The 17,435-nt window shown below is 42.7% G+C and overlaps 2 protein-coding genes across 2 annotated transcripts; one reads left to right on the top strand and one right to left on the bottom strand.

Moving 5' to 3' along the window:
- Positions 1–1,020: 1,020 nt before the first annotated feature.
- Positions 1,021–5,514, bottom strand: LOC137294189 (mu-type opioid receptor-like). Its single transcript, XM_067825187.1, has 2 exons — positions 5,185–5,514; positions 1,021–4,851 (listed from the first exon to the last, which is right to left on the bottom strand). The coding sequence occupies exon 2, from the start codon at positions 4,037–4,039 to the stop codon at positions 2,954–2,956; it is 1,086 nt and encodes a 361-aa protein (XP_067681288.1). The 5' UTR covers positions 4,040–4,851; positions 5,185–5,514; the 3' UTR covers positions 1,021–2,953.
- Positions 5,515–7,963: 2,449 nt separating this feature from the next.
- On the top strand, positions 7,964–9,211 carry LOC137295218 (loricrin-like; the record flags this gene model as incomplete). The annotated part of the gene is made up of 1 exon (XM_067826538.1): positions 7,964–9,211. A coding segment is annotated over one exon (1,248 nt), but the record flags the coding sequence as incomplete, so codon positions are not given.
- Positions 9,212–17,435: the final 8,224 nt, after the last annotated feature.

The following is a 17,435-nucleotide window of genomic DNA, read 5'->3' as shown; positions in this document are numbered from 1 at the left end:
TAGAAATATTCCAGCAACGTCAAGGCAGGTGACACTAGGAAAAGGCTTGACACATTTTATTCGTGGGGAATCGAACGTCCAAGTTGTAACCGGCTACGCCACCGCCCCATGTATTAAAGGAAGTTTTTAAATGTTTTGGTTGTGACTTTCTTGACACAAACATACAAAATCATAATTTTGTTGAATCGAGGGTGGATGTTATGCGCAAACAGCATAAAACAAGTCGACTGTGATTATTAGCGATAAACCTGCTAACATCAGGACCAAGATTATCTGCAGAGGAACGAGGACGAGCCACCTGGAGGTCGCCGAAGGGAAGGGTTTCGTACAGTCGTACGTACGGCTGTACGCGTCAGAAATTACTCGAACTAATGAGACGCCTCACCCAGTCACATTTTAAATGATTAACGGTGTTTAGGATTTTTTCTCCAAAAACAGCTTTACTCCAACGATGATACCTAGGTTTACTCTGCTCTGTTTAAAACGATAACCTCCAGATCTACTCTAAACTAAAACGATGATAATCTAACTCTACTTAGCACTGAAGATCCGGGTTAGAACTTACCTTCAGTAACTCATGCTAGGCGACTAACGGGATGGGGCGATCAGCACGCTCACATGGTTGACACATATCGTCGGTTCCCAATTGCGTAGATCGACGTTCATGCTGTTGATCACTGGATTGTGTGGTCGAGACAGATTATTTACACACCACAGCCGTATAGCCGGTATATTTCTGAGTGTGGCGTCAAACTAAACTACACTGAAACGATGACCACATGGTATACTCTGCAATACAGTGATGACATCTAGATGTAAGAAGATCAGATGGCCAGGCTCGCCGACTTCTCTGACACATGGCATCGTATCCCAGTTGTGGGGATCGATGCTAATGGGGTCGATCATTGGATTGTCTGATCGAGGCTTGATCACTTACAGACCGCCACTACAAAGCTGGAAAATTGCGCGCGGCGTAAAACAACTAAGACACAACACAAACAAAACACGTCTACAAGTGTATTCATGATACATAAATTGTTTATTACGGATATATTTGTCATCTCTACAAGCACAAAAGAAATATAAACATACAAATCGTCAAAAACATTGTATTATAAGACGCCTGCGTCCCATGAAGATATGATGACTTAACAAGTAGCCATATCGTGACTTAACCGGGGTATTAACCCACAGAGGTAATATTGACGTAAAGACATTTCGGCAATTACTGTGTCATATCTGATAGCCATCGCATCGATAGTGAGTTAAGCTTAACGCAGATTTTAGCAATATTCCAACAATATGATCGCAGGAAACACCAGAAATGGGCTTCACACATTGTACCCATATGGGGAATCGAACCCGAGTCATCGGTGTGACGAGGGGGCGCTTTACCACTAGGCTACCCTACCGATGATGCTGCAAGAATATGTTATCATTTAGCTGTCTGTTTAAGTCTATAACTGTCATTATTTACACCCCAACAAAGAAACTGTTATTGGCTGAATTTTCGGACTTATTCTAGTGAACATCGTTGAGCGTCATCTGTCCATCCCCGTGAGTCTGGGAATTTTAAGCATCCTGTAAAAACATGGTTTCTCTCTCGCTGAAACTGCACACAAACAACCCTGTGAACAGAATGTTTTCAACGGCATAGACATGAATCAAAATGCTGAACCTAGTTTTGAATTTGAGCAGAAAAGTTAATGTTCCACCGTAGAAAGGTCCCTTAAAAACTCTCTAATTTTCAGTAATTGCTCATACCAGTGGATGTGGTGCATGTCTCTGGCGCAATAATCACAACACTGAACTCTCAGCCCAAACATGATAAAACGTCGCTGTCACCAATTGTCTGATCAATCCAGCAGGACTTATATTTTTTCAGTGCCCACCGTATTACAGTCTCAATAAATCCTCTACTTGATTCCACACATTACCCACATGCTCTCTATATCCTGTGGGACGACAAAATAAAGGGATGCCATTTGGAGATGTCACACATTATGCAGGTGCGTACAGTTTCCTAATGCTCGACAGTAAGAACATATTAATTGGAGTTGTCACGAGTAATACAGATGTGTACTCCTAAAGGACGACATGCTTGCCTTGTCGGTTCCAAGACGGTGTTTACATGCCGTGACAGACATTGACTGACATTGATTGACAGGCGGGGTGTAGATACATAACTCCTATGGGACCGCTGTGCGAAACATTCAGTGTCGGAAATTGGAATCAATAAGTCACCATCAATAGTCATTTTAGACAGATCATACAGAAGGGTTCGCTAGCGACTCAAAAGTACCATACACGGTAAAGAAGAATTATTTGCTACAGCAAATGTACAGACAAATTTATTTAGGTATTAGTCATCCTTGTTTTTGTTTGCTGGTTTGTTTTTGCCACATTCAACAATACACCAACGATGTGGTGGTGGCCTGCAAATAATCGAGTCCGGACAGACAATCCAGTGATCAACAGCATGGACATCAATCTGAACATTTGAGGTTCGATGTCAGCCTTGTCAGCGAGCCTGACCATCCGATCCCGTTACCCAGACCGTCACGGTCACACTGTTTGGACTCTCAAAACACGAGATGACGTGACATATGCTCTCTAATTCTCTTCTGAGTTGTAAAACGCAAATTAGCATGTGCAACAATGAAAAATTTTATCTTCTGCAAGTGAAATCACGGAACACTTAAAATGTTTTTTTTTCAAATGCTGGATAAATTTCAGTTTACTACAAAATGTATAAAATCATTACAAAATCCAATTCCCCTTCTGATACTGAAGAGTAAAGTTTTAAAGTAGAAATATGATACAATTTACCTTCGTAAGCACATTTTGTTTATAAATCGGTTTCATATAATATAAAATGTCAGTGAACGTTGCCTTTGTTTAGATAAAGGTTGATTTTTAATGTAATCTTGAACATATGGGACCCAGGATGCAATTACAGGTTGGTACCTGTCGATGTGATAGTTGATCCGCGATACCGGGACCTAGATAAGCTGGATGAGGTCGAAGTGGTGAACACAGACCCTGACCTTAACATTTTACGTCTGAAGAGAGAAATCAGCTCTGCTCGGAACCTTTTGCCGCTGAGAGTGTAGGTGACGAAGTTCATAGAGTTGTTCAAATACATTGCAAGATTCACGCATACGTACGTCAGTCGGCGCTGTGCTTCCGCTTCCGGCGAAGTGTCGACCTCCCAGTATGTCGTGTAGATGAGATAGACAGAAATCGGCAGCGTGCAGACAAGATAGACCAGATTGAGGCTCAACAACATGGTGGTCATAGACGAGACTTGGCGCCGTCTTTCTGTCGCCTGCTCGGTCGTCGCTACGTTGAGTCGGGTAATGGTGCGCATGCCAGCCGTCAGGCGCGTAATGATGAGAGCGTTGCCGACTAAATGAAATGCGAAGGGCGCCAGGCAGAAGAAACAAAGGTCCATCCATGGGAAGATGTATTCCAGAAACCTGGAATAATCCCTGGACTGGTTGGCGCATTGGTACACTTTTCCTTCGTAAACGATTCGACCTCTTCCAAACAGGAAATGCCCATTGACTGACATGAGAATGATGACGAGCACGAGAATATTTACCATGAGAACCTTTTTCGTACATATGACCTTCACCTTGTGGGGCAGCCAAACCGAAACAGCGCGCTCCACCGTCACGGAAACAAGAATCCAAGCAGAAAGGTCAAGGCTGACGTACAGCATCCAGGTGTAGATCTTGCACACCAACGGATGAAGTTCCCGGAGGTCTATTTGGAAGGTATAGATGATCCACTGCCTCAAAAGACCTGAATATAAAGCCAGCAGGTCAGCCACCGCAAGACAGGTCAGATAGATGGACATACTGGACTTCCGCATCGCCTGTCTGGTCAACACAATCATAGATAGTATATTACCCACCGTGCCGAATATCAGTAGAATCGGCGATACTATTTGCCACATAAGATTCGCCGTGGCTTCCTGTGGCAGAACCCTGTTTGTGTCAGAATTATTTAGTGTTGTCGTGTGAGTAGAATTCATTCTTGATGCTTGGAGTATGTCTAAGAAACTATAAAATATTTATTCACTATGCCACGATGAGGTGTGTGTCTTGTTATGGGAACTGGGTCTGTGGGATGGAGCTCTGTAATTGTCGATTGATGATATCAGTGTCCAGATCGTATAATCGTCATGTTATAAATGACGAAACTGAGATAACAGATAAGTGTTCAGATGCCATCCAATGATGTCACTTTGAACTCGGGTGATATTATGCATCCAGAAGGAGCTCAATCGATATCATTCATCCAGAAGGACCTCGGGTTATGTCATTAATCCAGAAGGAACTCAGCTGATATCATTCTCCTTGAAGGATCTCAGTTGATATCATTCATCCAGAAGGATCTCAGATAATCTACATTTAACTGAAATGATAACACTTTTAAACATGGAACTCCTTCTGAGTAGATTATTTGGAGTTCACCTCGATCTTTAGATTTACTTTTCTGTGGAATCCAGCAGTTTGTTCATGTAGTTTGCACAATTCACTTGCAATGTACACTCGTCAAAGTCAAAACAAGGCAGCCTTTAGGTGTGGAACTGGTGACGTTTTCTTCAGGGCAGATTCAAATGTGTTTTACTTGCTGAAATACCTGTGATGACGAGACCGATGAGACTATACAGCAGACCACGATGAACAAGTTGTACAAATGCTTGTCTGAATCCGACACACCACCTGTCACTCGTATTGATTTTTATGAACTGATTGTGTCGTGATATCGACATGCTATCGAACGCCAAGACACGATTCATGTGATTACTGAATTCTTTATATTCGAGTTTTGTCTCCTTTTCTGAAATAAAATCATTCGCAAGTCTTTCAATACTGCTCAATAAAAATTTGAAATTCGATTTTACTTTATAGGAAAAAATATTTTCTGATTTCAAACACCATAAGCTTTTCTACTGACATTGAAAACATGGCGTCAAAGAAATGGTTTCAAATTTTCAGACGTCATAAAGGAGAACATTTAAAATTGAAACTAAATTTTAAATCTGCTTGGAAATAGTTTCAAATTCAGTTTACGTAACAAAGGGATGAAAACTAATCACGCCAAGATTGGAACTCGACCACTTTAAGTGTTTGCTTTAAGGTTTTCGTTGTAGATACTGTTGTCAACACTCACCTGTGAAAAAACAGTTGTTCTGAAATCCACACGCCTTGTTAATTTCATGCGATGATGATGACAATAAATCGTGTGTGTTAATGAAAACCTTGTAACGAACGTATCTGGAATTGTCACAAAAAGATATACATCCCAAACATTGCACCGATTGTTTTACATCACCACCAGGACCTGACCACAACTGATCTTCGTTTCACAATAAAGTCACCGTTATCTGTGCATTCTGTAAGCTGCTGGTAAATCTACACGTCTGTTGTAGTGAGGTGTGAAAGGTTTGTTAAGCTCTCAAAACAGTGGTAAGAGTGGCCACGTCAGCGACCAATCTTTGTACAAAGTGTTTTGTCTGCGGACTCTGATTATAAACTGGCACGTGTAGTCCGTGCTGCACGCGTTACACGCACCCAGCTTTGGTGTCGGTGCTTGCACTTCGTGGCGGCAGGTTGCCTTGCCTTACTTCCGTCAACACACGGAGCACAGATTGGCTGATATCTCACCACTTTTTTAGGCATTGTGCATTTCATGTTGTGATTTTGAAGAAATTGTTGATTGAACAGGCTTTGTGAACAATCCTTTACAGCAGAATAAATTCAAACGAAAACGCCTCTTCCGTTTACGTGTTACGGACAACTTTTCGTTGTTACTATGCCTGACTCTCAGGAATGAGTGAGGTGAGTGTACTTTTAGGCACCCACTGAAGTGTATTGGTGAAATCCATGTCGTATACTCCGCTGACACCTGTTATCTGTCAGTTGAGCACTGGACTGCCTGATTTAGACGCGATCATTTCAAGACACACACACACACACACACACACACACACACACACACACACACACACACACACAAAATCAATAACTATGCTGAAATATCGGCCCAAAGGTGACGCCAATTCCGACTCTATTATAAGCATGAATAATTACTGACTAACTATGGCACCAGATGTTCGCTTCAAAGCGTCATAGTGCTAGACTTGCCGCTGAGTGAGACCCCGCGTGTTTCCTACACGCCTGTATCGGACCGTGTTTGCACTAATAAACTATACGGGCCAGGAAAAGAAAGCGTAACTGTTTTTAATCTTATAAATATAGCAACGATGAAAAGTTTTTAAACTTTAATAGATGGATGTTTGTAAGTTGGCGAAACAGATTATTTTTGGATAACGTCGCAACGGTACTGAAATGTGATTCTGTGGCAATGGAAACGCACCGCCATTTGACGTTGAGACATTCCCCACGGAGTATCCCGATAGCGTCGTGACGTTCTGTAGTCGTGCTTTGATATGCGGTTCTTCAGCGGTCAAATGTTTTGAACGATAGTACCTTAAACAATTAACTTTCCCGATCGATAGCATTTTTTCATTTAAACTTCACCACGCAGTTTATGGATCTGCACCTGCACAAAACCTTTGCATGTGCACGTGCCGAAACCACTGACGTCACGAAACGTAGCAGGCATGTGTCCACTTAAAATAACTACTTATTGTGTTTACATCATGTGTATTTGTGCCCACTCGTAGTTTCAATGTATATTTCCTATGTGCACAGTTTATTTTTGCTGTTAATATTTTACGTTGCTTGTTTGGGGCTGTTCAAATAATTAGACAACGCCGTAGGAAAGACCTTCAAGCAATCCAACTCATCTCAGACCAAAATGAGGTCAAAACTTCAATGGTAGGCAAAACACCGTTTCTGCTGATCCTGTATAGGGTTTTAGCTTGTGCGTTATTCCGAATTTGGGTTTCCGTGTGTTCAAGGTCCACTGAACCATATTCTGTAAGGTAAAATGAATCCCTGTAGTTATGGATGTAGCAGTAGCCAAGAGGATGGTAATATTAGTAGTGGCAGTTTTGGCCATGGAAGCAGCAGTAACAGATGTAAGAGTAGCCAGGGTGATGGTAATATTAGTAGTGGCAGTTTTGGCCATGGAAGCAGCAGTAACAGATGTAAGAGTAGCCAGGGTGATGGTAATATTAGTAGTGGCAGTTTTGGCCATGGAAGCAGCAGTAACAGATGTAAGAGTAGCCAGGGTGATGGTAATATTAGTAGTGGCAGTTTTGGCCATGGAAGCAGCAGTAACAGATGTAAGAGTAGCCAGGGTCATGGTAATATTAGTAGTGGCAGTTTTGGCCATGGAAGCAGCAGTAACAGATGTAAGAGTAGCCAGGGTGATGGTAATATTAGTAGTGGCAGTTTTGGCCATGGAAGCAGCAGTAACAGATGTAAGAGTAGCCAGGGTGATGGTAATATTAGTAGTGGCAGTTTTGGCCATGGAAGCAGCAGTAACAGATGTAAGAGTAGCCAGGGTGATGGTAATATTAGTAGTGGCAGTTTTGGCCATGGAAGCAGCAGTAACAGATGTAAGAGTAGCCAGGGTGATAGTAATGCTAGCAGCGGTATTACTGGTCGTGAAACCATCAGTAGCGGCAGTATTAGTATCCGTGGTGTTAGTAATATTAGTAGTGATATATTTGGTAATGACTCAGCAGTAACGGATGTAACGAAGGAAAGAAGATTGTAATATTAGTAGTAATATCAGTAGTGGTAGGTTTGGTAATGAAGCATCAGTAACGAAAGTAACAGTAGTGGTGATGATGGTAATATTAGTAGAGTTTTTGTGTCGTGGACGCAGCAGTAACGAAAGTAATAGTAGCCGTGATGATGGTAGTATTAGTAGTGGTAGTTAATGAAGCATCAGCAGGGAAGGTAATTGTGACCGTGGTGATGTAATATTAGTACTGGTAGTCTTGGTAATGTATCAGCAGTAACAAATGTAACCGGGGAATGGTGATGGTAATATTAGTAGTGGTAGCTGTAGTCTTGGAAGCAGCAGTAACGGAAGTAATAGTGGCCGGGGTGATGGTAATATTAGTAGTGGTAGCTGTAGTCTTGGAAGCAGCAGTAACGGAAGTAATAGTGGCCGGGGTGATGGTAATATTAGTAGTGGTAGCTGTAGTCTTGGAAGCAGCAGTAACGGAAGTAATAGTGGCCGTGGTGATGGTAATATTGGTAGTGGTAGCTGTAGTCTTGGAAGCAGCAGTAACGGAAGTAATAGTGGCCGTGGTGATGGTAATATTGGTAGTGGCAGCTGTGGTCTTGGAAGCAGCAGTAACGGAAGTAAGAGTGGCCGTGGTGATGGTAAGATTGGTAGTGGTAGCTGTAGTCTTGGAAGCAGCAGTAACGGAAGTAAGAGTGGCCGTGGTGATGGTAATATTGGTAGTGGTAGCTGTGGCCTTGGAAGCAGCAGTAACGGAAGTAATAGTGGCCGGGGTGATGGTAAGATTGGTAGTGGTAGCTGTAGTCTTGGAAGCAGCAGTAACGGAAGTAATAGTGGCCGGGGTGATGGTAATATTGGTAGTGGTAGCTGTGGCCTTGGAAGCAGCAGTAACGGAAGTAATAGTGGCCGGGGTGATGGTAATATTGGTAGTGGTAGCTGTGGCCTTGGAAGCAGCAGTAACGGAAGTAATAGTGGCCGGGGTGATGGTAATATTGGTAGTGGTAGCTGTAGTCTTGGAAGCAGCAGTAACGGAAGTAATAGTGGCCGGGGTGATGGTAATATTGGTAGTGGCAGCTGTGGTCTTGGAAGCAGCAGTAACGGAAGTAATAGTGGTCGGGGTGATGGTAATATTAGTAGTGGTAGCTGTAGTCTTGGAAGCAGCAGTAACGGAAGTAATAGTGGCCGTGGTGATGGTAATATTGGTAGTGGTAGCTGTAGTCTTGGAAGCAGCAGTAACGGAAGTAATAGTGGCCGGGGTGATGGTAAGATTAGTAGTGGTAGCTGTAGTCTTGGAAGCAGCAGTAACGGAAGTAATAGTGGCCGGGGTGATGGTAATATTAGTAGTGGTAGCTGTAGTCTTGGAAGCAGCAGTAACAGAAGTAATAGTGGCCGGGGTGATGGTAATATTAGTAGTGGTAGCTGTGGCCTTGGAAGCAGCAGTAACGGAAGTAAGAGTGGCCGTGGTGATGGTAATATTGCCTTATCACTCGTGTTTTCCAGTTACTACCCTCATGTCACAATCTGTGTGTTGTGACTGATTTTTATTTATACATTTGTTCTTCTCCAATGCAGTCTAGTATCCAGTAATCTTTGTATCTTGGATCTAAATATTCATCCTCGTAATCTTTCCTTTTTCAAGTTTTTGATGACAAAAGCTCCACGTCCCACTGAGGTATTTTACAGTGAATATATCTTATGATATTTTTATATGTTCTGCGTATTATTCTTTAACAAAAGGGAAGCCATATATATGTTCTAGCCATTGTGCTACATGTACCTTGTTTATAGTACCACTTGTCAAACACAGCAGCAGTCAATTGCCAAACACGTTCATGCCAGCCTTAAACTAATTCATCAAAGGCAAAATAAGCGAGCTGTGTTGGCATCGACTTTTCTTCCCTTGTACATCGTATTGTACATTCGTATGGTCACCAGCGGATAGGTATTGCCTTCCCTGCAGGCACGTGTTTAACCATCGACCAAGGATTGATTAAAACCCAACAATCCCCTGCACAACATTGAGACTACCATCTTGTCACGCCTTCCACGAAAATGGATATTGGTGTAGTGGTAGTGAGGTGGTATTGGGAGGTGGGGGCCTGAAGGGCGCGGAGAGGTAACGGTGGTGTATGGAGGATTGGTATTGGTGTAGAAAAGGGGTAAGGGAGTGGCGGTGTGTGGTGGAGGTGACAGTGGTAGTTCGGTGGTTGTATGAGAGGGGAAAGTGGCGGTGTATGGAGGATTAGTATTGGTGTAGGAAAGGGGTAGAGGAGAGGCGGTGTGTGGTGGATGTGATAGTGGTAGTGAGGTGGTTGTATGACGGGGGAAAGTGGTGGTGTATGGAGAGATGGTAGTGGTGTAGAAAAGGGGTAGGGGAGAGGCGGTGTATGGTGGAGGTGATAGTGGTAGTGAGGTGGTTGTATGAGGGGGGAAAGTGGTGGTGTATGGAGAGATGGTAGTGGTGTAGAAAAGGGGTAGGGGAGTGGCGGTGTGTGGTGGAGGTGAGTGTGATAGTGAGGTGGTTGTTTGAGGGGGGGAAGTGATGGTGTATGTAGGGTTAGTATTGGTGCAGAAAAGGGGTAGGGGAGAGGCGGTGTGTGGTGGAGGTGATGGTGGTAGTGAGGTGGTTGTATGAGAGGGGAAAGTGGTGGTGTATGGAGAGATGGTAGTGGTGTAGAAAAGAGGTAGGGGAGGGGCGGTGTGTGGTGGAGGTGATAGTGGTAGTGAGGTGGTTGTACGAGGGGGAAAAGTGGTGGTGTATGGAGGGTTAGTATTGGTGCAGAAAAGGGGTAGAGGAGTGGCGGTGTGTGGTGGAGGTGAGTGTGATAGTGAGGTGGTTGTATGAGAGGGGAAAGTGGTGGTGTATGGAGGGATGGTAGTGGTGTAGAAAAGGGGTAGGGGAGAGGCGGTGTGTGGTGGAGGTGATAGTGGTAGTGAGGTGGTTGTATGAGAGGGGAAAGTGGTGGTGTATGGATAGATGGTAGTGGTGTAGAAAAGGGGTAGGGGAGAGGCGGCGTGTGGTGGAGGTGATAGTGGCAGTGAGGTGGTTGTATGAGGGGGGAAGTGGTGGTGTATGGAGGGTTAGTATTGGTGTAGAAAAGGGGTAGGGGAGAGGCGGTGTGTGGTGGAGGTGATAGTGGTAGTGAGTAGGGGTGTGGGGTAGGGGTAGTGGTGATAAGGAATGGATGGTGTAGTTGCTTTAGGAGCGGCTCTGATTATGGTAGAGGATCCTTTGAAGACGTCACAATGACAGTAGCCTAAACCTAATCATAGGATTTGAACCCACGTGCCAGGTTTAAACAGACCGGTAAAGACAACAGAGTTAACCACGTACTTGCATAACTGTCCAGGTGAGTAGGATGTGGAATACATCCGGCGGTCACAGCTGGCTGCCTGATTGGCTGATCGGTATCAGTTCCTGCACCGATCCCACTAAACCAATCAGCAGGTGTCAAGTTCGTGATAGAGATAGAATCTCCGTTTCACAAACCCAGCCATTCACGTAGTGCGGTGTTTACGAATCTCACCTTGTTCACTACACATGTGAAGTCGTGATGAGTTTTGGTGATGGCGCAGTGAGTGGTTCGTTAGCATAGTTAATGGATATAGGTGAACCTCGGTAATCAAACCATGTCAAACATGATGTAGACAGTTTACATGCGTGCAAATGCTCTATCGGCTGCTGAAGGGACAAAAAATGTCTTAAATCTTTAATTAACGAGTTATTTTGGATATTTTCTTCCTCTATGATACACGCATAATCTGTTGTATTTATAGGATATGAAACGTGCTTCCCATTTCATATCAAGTTTATGTCCCAAGTGAAATAATTTCACAGGGGACATAAACTTGATATGAAAGGGAAACGAGTTTTGTACTCTATTTATTACCCACGTTCTAAAAATTAAAATATCGTTAAAATAAAGCAATATTTTGCTTTCCTATATAGAACCGTACAACGCGGAATAACACAGCATTTTGGTGATTGGAATGTCAACCGCTTCACTCCAGGAATAGGTACGCTTCGTAGAGGCAATGTATTTCCTATAACTACTCAAGAAAAAAAGTAATTAAGACAGAAGCAAGTCGGAATCAAAATTTAATTCTTTTCAGTTGAGGATTTCGTTTCATATGCAATAATGCAATTCATCAAAACACTGTGACGTGTAAATATTTTCAACTTGACTACGCGACCTAAATCTGGCTTGAACGTCAGTCTGCCATCACAGTCGGGCTAGTCGTCATGTTGAGAAGTGTTCACAAAGAAGAAGATAATGTGGAGCATTTAAGTACGAACAGCAAAGATAAATGTGAATAGCAGGAAACTGTATTTCTCAAATAGCTGAGCATAATTTCTTCATCGAAGGACGAGTTACTGTAAATAATTCGGCTACGCTTTGCGCAGGATTGCGCAGAATATGTCAGTCTTACGGGTCACAACTTGACCAACCTTTCACTAGAGGGCGCTAAAGTCATGACTCAGCAGTTTGTTTTCTTTTCATCCCACTACCCCTCCACTGTTATTTTTTAAAATCTGAAATACAAAGAAAGGGTAACATATTTTATATCATATGAAAACCAACACACTTGGCTTTAATAAAATCACAGTATTAAGTACATCATTCTACTGACTACTGTGTCAATACACAGAAAAGGCGAAACGTACATAAAATATGGTATAACCCACACCCTTTGTTTTTCACTATATATACAAATAAACCATTGAAGAGTATTTTATTCTAAGTTTCAATTGACAAATATATGGCCAATCATTTGAAACTAGAAATAGAACTTTCTATCAATCATTAAGGGATCTGCAACATGTTTTGTGATGTAAGTGACAAATTTGATTTCAGGAAAGGGAGATAACTCCTGTCTCTTGAATTCCGAGACTCCCACTAGTTCTGTTTTTTTTGTCCTCAACACATAGCTAGGGCAAAGGTTTCATTTAACTGTACTTCTACTACATCTGCCACCAAACGTAATAGTTCACAAACAATACTTAACATTAATAAGAATATTAAACAAGCGATTGCAACCAATGAAAATGTTATTACATGGTTGTTTCATGTCAGCCATTCTTTAAGTGAGCACACATGTAAATGTTGTGTAGTCATGGGCATTTGAGCCATCAAAGCATTACCCACTAGTAAGAGGGTTCATCACAGCTCGAATCACTATCAGATCCAAATTCGGATAAGTCTGAATCATCATCTTCACCAGCAGTTGACGTAGTAATACAGGAATTCATTTGGAATGATGTAGGCATTTAATTCCTGGTGAACCATGACACCTGATATGTGCCATTCACCAACATCCAACCATGTTTCTCAGGGCTGGATGAAACAGGATTGGAGATGGGAGTATTTTTCCAAATTGTTGATATTTTTTATTTGACTCTGGAAAGTTTTCTCAAAAGGACATATTTGGAAGGAGGAAAAGCACTTGGACCACATCCTTTTATCTTGTCTAATGAGCAGTTTGCCTTGGGGGCATATCTGTCTTTGGAGATACGGTACCGAGCTTTGTTCACATCGTGGATAGCACTTTTCCCACACATTGTGCAGACAAAGTGTTCAATTCTAGAAACAGTCTCCTCTGTTGGCTTTTCTAACCCGCCAAGGCTTGCAAATGCCTCAGTAAAAGTTACAAAAGACTCCATTATCTGAAATATAATATAGTCTTTAACAGACAGGGCAGCCTTGACTCCAACTGTCAGCATCACTGAAACATCCATCTTTAGCCTGTTCATACCACTCCTGTCCATTCTCCCTGACAGAGATTGCGTCAGAGGCAATGTCTCTAGGAACAGGATTACCTGAACTGATGCAAAACAGTTGTGAATTGTCACAGCTGTCCCCAGATGGATTGAGACTACTTTCAATGGCCTGTTCAAGCTTTGCAACATCCTCCTGATCCCTATGGACACGTGATGGTCTTTGGTCATGAGTTATTTCATCTAAGCTTCTGATATCAGCCATCTCAAGGGGGTTTGAAACGACTGTGGTGTGCACTGATTGTGTCACCATCCAACAGCTAAGAGCAGATACAGAGTAGGGGGATGCTCCCATTCCCGTCTCGCGGGAGACAGCATCAGCAATAATTGTGTGATCAAGTGCCATGTCAACTGGTACCCTTGGAACGGATTTGGTAGATCTCGTGATTGCAAGTCCCCCATTCACAGCATTTGTCTTCTACCAGGATGTGTAGTGTCCATGTTCACAATTTCAGGTAATACAGTGTCATCTAGCGTGAATAGTTTGGCCTGTTCGTTGCAAAGAAGAATTGGACACATGTATCCAAGACAGTGCGCAAGGGAGATCCAGATCACATGTTCTGTATGCCCTGATGAACATGAGATAGAGATTTATCAGATCAATATAGATCATCCCAAATTGTCCAGTCTTTCCATGGTGCCCATTTCTTGTGTCACTTGAATATGCTGTATATGCTTGTATGATTCTCTTGAGATCCTTATTTTCAGATGCACACTGAACAGACTCGTGTGTTGGGTTTCCTCCAAGTTCCTATACGAGATTCTTCAACTCATCAGTGATGTATTCAGGATATTTGTCACAGAAGGATCCAAGGTGTATTTTCCAGAAGGCAAGTCATAGTATCAGATGTATTCTTTTGCACCTATTGTAATGTTTGCCAAACAGGAACCCATTCAGTGAACCACCAGCGAGTATACCAGTTTCAGCCAAGAGATATGGTCCGCCTGAAGCATCAAGGAGATATCCTAGACATGCCAGGCTTATGTGGAAGCTGCCAAAGCATATGAAAAGGTTGTCATAGGCCGGTGTTTCTTCAGCTTGGATTTCCAGTTTCGCAACAGCAAGGTCAGAGGTTACCAGACTGACCTTCACCGCATTCCCTTGCTGTATCTTGGGACACTTTCAGGGTTTGGGCAACAACATTCATTTGTGTAGGTGGTTGTGTCAGATTCTTCCGGTAACCTATCGTTTGTTACCAAATATATAATTATTGTAATTTTTTCATTAACTTGTGCTGTGCCGTTATTTTTTCATTAAACTGTGCTGTGCCGTTTCAGTCCTTTCTCGCACAATAGCTGGGACTTAAATCCTGATTCTATACCAATAAAGCTTAGATCCAAACAATGTATTTCAGTCATCTTCACTTCTACATGGTCCATGCACATGTTTGAAAAGACTGTACGATACCGATCACTGTAAGAAAAAATACGATCACTGCAAGCATGCACAGTGGGTGTACAGTCATTAGACATTCTTGATACCAGTCACTGGATTTTCTGGTCCAGACTGAATATTTTCTTTCACACACACAACCTGGAATATATCTGGCAATGTTATAATCAAACAGAACTGGTGAGGTGTTGACGTCATCTAATGCCAGCAAGTCATCTAGTGCTGTGCCAAAATTGCATCGCTCGAGTGATAGACATAATCATGAACAAACACCAACCTGGGGGAATGTAAATAACGACTGTTCGTAATCAATCGATTCCAGGATGAATAATGATTAGATCACGCCTAACCATTGCCGCGTTCATTAAGAGGTCGCTGTGACCTCAACAACACATTCATACTCTTTCTTGAAGTTGTTGTAATATCAAGTTAACATGATTGGAAATGTTTATGAATTCCAGCTTCTGTAATATGAGGGAGACGCAGTTTTGCACCCTGGTGAAGAAGTAAAAATATACTCCGGGAATCTGATGTCGTGTTTTTCATTTTACAGACGTTGGCATACGTGGCGTGGCTTGAAAAAGAAGTACGACAGTGACCTCGTGCGACGAAGTCTCGCCCGCGTTCACATATTGCGAGAAGCATACATATAATCACCATTCTGCTGCGGAATCTGACAAGGGACAGTTTTAAGTCCTGTACCCAAATCCTTCGACATGCATCAGAGAATTGTCTCCATTACATTAAACTGTACAGTTTCGTATAACATATTTTTCTCGAAAGCAAGGTTGCATTATGAAAGGTACGAATTCCGTCCTTCACCCTTGCCACTTGCAGGTGATAACTTGCAGAAGCATTGTTTCCAAACAAATAAACAAATGTCATCCAGAAACCTGATTCCGATTTTTGCACCACCTCTTGTGTAATTGTCGGTTAATGGTTTGTAGGTTGCAAGGGATGTGCGTCATGTGGCTTAGACGAGCGTTATTTTGAGACCGCACGACGGGAACTGTTGTTTGCAACCTTGACCTTGTGTGTGTCTTGGGCTTGTTTGTTGATTGTGGTATGGGTGTTTTCATGATGTGTTTTTTTCTTAGGTTAGGGTGTTTTCATGATTTTCGATTCTGAAAGTGTGGTAATAGTCTTACATAGACGTGAACAATTATCTGTATTTCTCGGTTATGATCAAATTTAACAGGCAAAAACTTCAGCATTAGAAATGCTGGTCCAAACTCACGATTTGGTTTACACGGGACATTCTATCCCAGTCAGATCGATAGAGGTGGACCGATGCTTGTGGTGTCACTCACTGGATTGTCTGGTCTAGGATCGATTGTTTATATACTGTTGCAATATTGCTGAGTGCGGCGTAAAACAACAACAAACAAACGAGTACACATTGAACCATCTAACAGTTGCAAAGGTGCTGATGCAGTGTTTAGCATTATTCACTCACCAGTCTTCCGAGGATGGGTTAAGCAGTTAGAGTGTTCACTCAACAATCCGAAGGTCCCGGCCCTATATGGGTAGAGTGTCTGAAGGACAACGCTCATGCTTATATCCCCAGCCATGATGCTACTGATTACAAGAGGCGGTGAAACGTGTCTTACGCCCACCATCACCCTCACAAAAGTTTCAAAGATACGACATGTTATCCGAGAATCGTTCCCCAGTAACCCATGCTTGTCGTAAGAAGCGACGAACTTGATTGGATGGTCAGGCTCCTGACACATGTCATCGGTTCCCAAATGCGTCGAACAATGTCCATGCTTTACAGGACGCCGCCATACAGCTGGAATATTGCTTAGTGTTGCGTAAACCTAAAACTCACTCACTCTCTCGTATACTTCCGTTATGTTGGTGGTTCCACCACAACATTCATCCTGATTATATTTTCTATTAGCTTAATATATGTATCACTTTGGAGTTTGCAGTCGTACAATTCGATATGATATTCCTTGTATATTGGAAAAGCGGCGTAAAAGCATACTCACTCACTGACACGGTAACACAACGGAGATAATTTTCAAAGCGGCGTTAAACACTATTCACTAACTCTACCTCAAAAGAGAACAGATAGGACTTTTGAGAATTGCCGTGGCAGACGCCTAGTCTTATCAATCCTTATGTACAGCTTTCGAAATAGCTACTGGCCCGCCAGCCAAATGCTAGCTGATTGTGAATCGGGCCAGTGACACATTGCCAAAGCTATGCTAATCATCTCTAGTAATGTCTTCGATGTTAATGCACTGTGAACCCATATCAGATGACCTACTTACTGATAGTCAATCCCACCCATGATATTCTGGGTAGGGTTTAACGTAACAATAAAGACGAGAGGCGGAATGTGAAGGTATGTCTGTGTCTCCTATGTCGGTGTTGATAGCGTGTATATTACACGTCTCATCTAAAAATATGTGTGACATACTTCAGGCTTATTGCTTTCTTTCTTTAGACATCGTGACTATTTTTCTGACGCTGTGCATGTGGCGGCTTTTAGCACTAAATCAGAAATATCACGGCGGGGACACCAGACATGTTCTCCACACTTTTTTTCCACGTGGGAGATCGAACCCACGTCTAACTCTC

Source organism: Haliotis asinina, chromosome 8 (assembly GCF_037392515.1).
Source record: "Haliotis asinina isolate JCU_RB_2024 chromosome 8, JCU_Hal_asi_v2, whole genome shotgun sequence".
Lineage (NCBI taxonomy): Eukaryota > Metazoa > Mollusca > Gastropoda > Lepetellida > Haliotidae > Haliotis > Haliotis asinina.
The sequence above is the reverse complement of the archived record's forward strand: the minus strand, read 5'-3'. Positions and strand labels throughout refer to the sequence as shown.

Bases quoted from the DNA above. Each gene is read 5' to 3' on its own strand.
- LOC137294189 (XM_067825187.1), bottom strand. From the start codon at position 4,039: ATGAATTCTACTCACACGACAACACTAAATAATTCTGACACAAACAGG.